Below are 6,206 nucleotides of genomic sequence, written 5' to 3'. Positions count from 1 at the left end.
TGACGGGGGAGGTGTATCAAGGGTGACCAACCTATTTAACCATGGTTAGAAAACTTGACCCCCCCAAGTTTTTCATTTCGTGGGACCGCCACTTCGTGAAAAAAAATCACCAAACCTCAATCAATCAAAACCCGGGAGCTATAGATACCGGAGTATTTTTTGTTTTCAAGAAGAATTTTTTTGTCGTCTCCTTTCACTTCAAAAAATCAACACTCCCTCTCTCCACAGGTAGGATTCCAACCACCGCCGCTAGCAGTTTTCAGGTTGTTAAGACCGGCTCTTCAACCACCTGAGCCACGGATGGCCCAACTTAGGCAATGATCTGTAAGCAGCGAGGAAAAAAGAATAATTATGATCATAGAAAGTCAAAGTGAGAAACGAATGAAGCAATAAATTTTAATAATATGAAGTTATCCAATGGTACCTGTACACAAACACACACAAACTATGCACAGTTTGAATCAAATTTGTTTAATTTTAAGCCTAATTGAAGTTCTTTCTCCATCAATGCCCTGTGTTTCACCTACTTTGTCGATTTCGTAAAGTCAGTACTGTTTAAAAGTTCTTACATGTTGGTTTCATAAAGATTTCTTCTTTTATCAATTATCATAAAAGTTATCCATTTAGTCTCAACATGATTAATTTTTTTTTATTCCTACGTTTCGTTCATTCCGGCCATTCTCCAAGATATCTTAGCTACAATGTTACTAAAAAGCCGTAGGCTATTCTGCCTTTGTCAAAATATTTTTTAGTCTATCAACCTTTTTTATCTACTACTTTACCTATTATAATAAAATGAAAGTATATCACAAAATAAAATCAACTGATAGGAGTGGAGCAATAATAAAATGAACATGTTGAGAATAAATTAACGTTTTTTTAACACAATTGATAAACAAACCAGACTCAAACAAGAATTTATATTATATATAAATTATTTCCTGTTTTTTTAATTGCCCTAATTGAATTCAGTCTTCGTTGAAAGTTTAACAATACTAAATTATATGGGGTAGATGTTTATTATTCATTATACTGATATGCTTAGATAGATTAATGTGTGCATATGCAATGTATAAGAATACAAATACACACAGAAATATGTATAGTTTAAAACATGATGGTTTTATTGTAATCTTAATTGATATTCTTTCTCCATTATTTATTTTCTATATGTTTGTCTATTCCGTGAAGTCAATACCATTTATTCCGAGTTCTTCCATGTTGGGTTCTTATTTTTCGTAATGATTTCATTTTTGTAATATTATTGCCCTAAATGAATTTAGATCTAGCCAAACCTATACATTATAGGGCAGATGTTTATTATTCATTTTATTTTATTTTTTATGTTTGTTTATAACTATGTAGTAATATAGTTGGATCAACAGATTTTTGAATACACTGGCTCCCCAAGATAAAATATATCTCATTCCTAACTAAAGATCGTTTTCATATACTAAAAAAAAATTAATTGAAGGCATTTTAAATTACATTATACTTCAGCTTAATTATTTTTTGAAATATTTCATTCTTGATTAATTTAATTTCTGAAAAAAAAGTTATTTAATTCCCTCATATTTGTTCCATGTCACTTCCGATGAGGCTTAGGTATATTTTATTATCTACAAATTATAAAAAGATACACTAATCTTTCATGTGGTTACTGTATAGGAAAATGATCAAGGAGATATTAGATTGAGAATTTCTACCGCTGGAAATGAAGATATTTCAATAATACGTTTTTATCATTTGATTATTATAGCTTCACTCTTCATGATACTGGATATTGACCAGAATGGTGAACTAAACAATCTCATTCAGGTGCCCTATAAGATGTAAGTTCTTCTGTAAGTACATTCACACAGCGCAAGGACGATCTGGATTCTATCCAGGATGTTTGGCCTGTATTTGATTATGCTACCCTCCTTCTCCTCTCCTTCCAAGATAGTCTTTGAAGAGGGTTTTGCTCTCTACACCGGTTCCTGACAGCTCAGAGGATGATATGAGTACAGAGAGCCCTCTGTGAGGGACTTTAGTGTTGTGTTGGAAATAATAATTATAATTTATGTATTTGTTTATGTGGCAACCCCCGTACATTATAAATAAATTTAGAGTAAATAAAAAACATTCCTTACCTATTATATGTACTCAATGGGAATCCTTCTTTAAAGACATATATCCCAATAGAATAGAATTTAACATGAATATTTTGATCTAACCCACCATATCTTTGGTACCCGCATAACACGGGCTGAAATATACCACTCTCTTAAAAAATGTAAATCTCCAGGATCCGACACAATAACGTATGATTTCATTAAAAATCTGCCGATAACCGGTTATTGTATATAGAAATGCTATTTAATAAAATATTTCAGGCTGAAAACCTTCCTAAATCATGGACTAATCGGTTAAGGTACATAAAAAAGGCAATTTGAATATGCCAGACAATTATAGGTGTATTGCTCTGACAAACAGCCTACTTAAAGTATTCACCAGAATTTTATACAATAGATTATCGATTTGGTGTCCGGCAGGATAGAGGCTGCTTGTGCAATATTTTTGTTTTAAGCGCCCTCTCACAAATTAATTTATTGAAACGTGCACGCACCGCTTAATATGTATTTGTAGATTTTCGAAGAGCATTCGATTCAGTCTCACATTCCAAACTTTGGTGCAATCTTTTCTCAATGGGAGTAAGTGGCAAAATCCATAGAATGCTCGCACATTTATATAACAATGCAACCATGCAGGTAAAATGTAGCAATAATTTGAGTGATCCAATAGAAATTACTGAAGGTGTTCTCTAGGGAGATATATTAAGCCCCTTATTATTTTCATTATTTATCGCGGATATAAAAACGTTTTTTCAAATAAACGGGGCGTATACAATGAGAATATCGCCATTCTATGAAATTATGACCCTCATTTACGCTAATAAATTGGTCTTGATTGGGGACTCTGTGACAAATATCCAATCGAAACTAAATATTTTAAATATACACTGCAAATCAAACTCATTGACCGTTAAAAAGGAAAAACAAAATTGTAAAAAACTTATAAGGGTAGGCCTAAAAGAAGCAAAATGATATATTTCGAGGGGAATATTATTGAAGAAGTACCTGAATAGAAATACCTTGGTATAGAGGTATACATTGGTATACCTTAGTTCATGAGGACTTTTAAACCGTGCCATGAAGCATATAGTATCTATAAGTAACTCAAGCATCGGGGCTGTGCTAAGTACCTCTGCGAAGGATAAAATAATCTCGTAAGATCCCAGATAGAAACTTTATGAATCGACTATGTCGAGTTGTATCCTCTACGCTGCACCTATATGGACAGTGAAGCACATAGAGGAATTGGAAAATATACAAGCTTGGTACTACAAGCGACTACTGTGCAATGAAAAACCCCACACTTTATGGTAAGACTAGAAGTGGCACCCATTCCTGGAGGATATCAAGTTTTAAAGCAAACTCTGTCCTGGCTAATAAAAATACTTGACATGAGTTGTACTCGCTTCGTGGAACAATGTTATTTAAAGTTACTGCAGCTAGACAGTTACAACTGTTTGAGTCTTATCTTAATCTTATTAAGTATCAAAATTAAAATGGGGGAGGTCTTGGATAGATACAGGGAATTTGTCAAGGATAAAGACCTCTTGTTACTATTAGGATCGACCTATAACGCGTGGTACTATAGGGTCTTCATTTAACCGGATGCTCCTCAAAGCTACCTAAAAATCAGTTGCCCTATAACTCACTTGAGAATAATTGCCCATCTACGACTCTCCGGTAAATATGCAATTACTCTAAATGTCGGTTCACACAAATATACTTTGGACCCACAGAAGCTTTGTCCAGCTTGTGATGGAACGGCTCTGGAGGATTTTTTTCCATTTTTTTTTTTTACAAAGTGCCCTGCTTATCATGAGAACCGAATCCGATACATGCCGAAGCTGAGCGAAATTAGCCGAAATCAGTTGTATGAATTTCTGTCTGTACCCTCATAATTAGACCTTAAACTGTTTTTTATATATGCAACGCAAAACCTTTTGCTCAGAGCTGGACAACTATCGTCCCAATTGGAGGTATAGTTTTTTTTTTATTTTTTTTTATTTTTGGTTTTACAATAACAAACATTTTTCAGAATTCTAGTCATTTGAAGATGATGTCACTATGATTTTTACTATTTAGATAGGATTAAACGCAATTAGGAATTTGTTGAGATGTAGATAGCACAATGAATAAAATTCTATAGATATGAATAGTTCAGTCAGAAACGTGAATTATGAAGTAGATATCATGCTCTTTCATTTGCATCTTTAACATTTTTCTCACTAACTAAAAAAAAAATGGAAAAATTTGTGTTTTTTGTTTACTGAAAGTTGTCTCTATTACTTTCGAGGTCGGTGTAAACTGTTCCAAACAATATTTGGAGATGGAGATATTTTATCATAATAGATGCAAAATGGGCCATTTTTTTTTTTTTGGCACCGATATACTAGACTATACACGAGATCGTGAAGAGTGAGTGTAATGAGGTACATGGTGAATTCCAGAATTTTTTTCTCACCTAGATCCGCGTTGGAGTCCATATGGAGCAGATAATTATAAATCAGCTTTTGGTCGGCTCTGTAGGTCCAAAACCCAGCCTCTATAAAACTGGTCATTAAGTGTGACGCTGACTAGATCGCCTCCTTGAACAACCGTCCAGAAAGAGTACTAACTTCTTTACCAAGCAGTGGACCCAAGACTCTCCATGGGTTGTCCTATTATAAGCTTTATTATTTTATTTGTCACAATTATCATCAAGTCACTAATTGAGACTTTTCATTTCATCATCAGTATTAAAAATTACACACCATTGGTTATTGTCATGTCTCTAAAATAACTCATACAAAATATAATAACGACTTTCCTTGTCATTTTTATCAGGCAGGGGCCTGTTAGTGAAGTCCAATAGTATTAGTTCATAAGTACAAGCACACAAACCATAAAGTACAAGCATTTTGTTTTATGATGGGGACGACTATTAGTGATATTACATGAGTTTAAAAGTAAAAAATTATCTGGCAAAATTGTATAAGTCGGTGACATTGTATCAAATGCAAACTACAAGATTAATAATATTTGTTTGTACTTTATTATGAAACAGGGGGCAGAGAAGAATAAAAATTAACAATTTAACTGAAATTTAAAGTGGCTTATGGCTCAGCCAACTAAAGAACAATTTATCGCTTTGGAAATATATAAATATACTATTTCAAAAATGATATACAACTGACATATAGAATAATAAATAAATCCATTATAACAAAACCGAACTTTTCTGCCAAAATTCATTAGTTTGAAGAACTACTTACCAATGAGTGTATATCCTTGTTTTGAGATAAGGTGGAGACAGTAGCCCAAGAGAACTTCTTCAGGAGAGCTATCCTAGCTACATTGTGAGATGAATCCGGTGCTACCGTCCTGAAGAAGCGGGGAAACTCATGTTTGTCGGAGAGAGCGGGAGATGTTGAGCCGAAGGAGACCTAAGAAATAGAAAAGTTATATAGAGGTATAAAGTTATACTACAGCTAGAGGTAAAGGTTAAATTCGCCTAATTAAGAAACTCGCTCCATAACGATTTTTGATATCGCCAACTTCGGATTTGTTGGGCTCGATTGAACCGCAAAAAACTGTACTTACGCAAGAGCATAAAAACAAATGCAAATAAAGTTATAATTAACGTCGATGAAATAGAAGAACGGAGTACTAAGAAAAATCTGCAAACAACTTATCTGAAAAAGAAACAGCTTATTGCTTATTGATCCGATAACGAGTACACTAGGTGGATATCAGGCTGTCTGGAAATAAAATGTATTCATTCATTATAGGCACAATGAAGTACCTCCTTGGTCAACTTCTCCAGTCCACCAATGTATGTATCGCCTATCACATTGTTTTTTTCTTCAGATCCTCAGAAATACTGTCCTTCCATCTTACTCACCATTTCGGTCTTCCAAGAAATCATATTCCATCGGTGTTTCCTAGTACAATCTCCGGAATGTTTTTTCTCATCTATTCTGATTACGTGCTTCATCCACATAATTCGTTCCTTACGATCTAAATATTTGTCTTATCCTCGTCCAACTGGAGACCCATTCTTCTTCTTTCCGTTCTGGTCACTTCTAAATAAAATATGAATAACCTTGACGGATG

At 33.9% G+C, this 6,206-nt stretch overlaps 1 protein-coding gene across 1 annotated transcript in view; it reads right to left on the bottom strand.

Moving 5' to 3' along the window:
• The window catches only part of GABA-B-R3 (gamma-aminobutyric acid type B receptor subunit 3), a gene marked incomplete at its 5' end in the record, with an annotated part of 146,324 nt that extends 140,788 nt beyond the window's left edge, over positions 1 to 5,536 (bottom strand). The window contains 1 exon segment of the mRNA XM_067048099.1: positions 5,366 to 5,536. Within this exon segment, the coding sequence (XP_066904200.1) occupies positions 5,366 to 5,536 (171 nt within the window).
• Between the last annotated feature and the right edge of the window lie 670 nt (positions 5,537 to 6,206).

Source organism: Halyomorpha halys, unplaced genomic scaffold (assembly GCF_000696795.3).
Source record: "Halyomorpha halys isolate HHAL.00 unplaced genomic scaffold, Hhal_1.1 Scaffold585.1, whole genome shotgun sequence".
Classification (NCBI taxonomy): Eukaryota; Metazoa; Arthropoda; class Insecta; order Hemiptera; family Pentatomidae; genus Halyomorpha; species Halyomorpha halys.
Note: the sequence above shows the minus strand (reverse complement) of the source record. Positions and strands in the feature narration are given on the sequence as shown.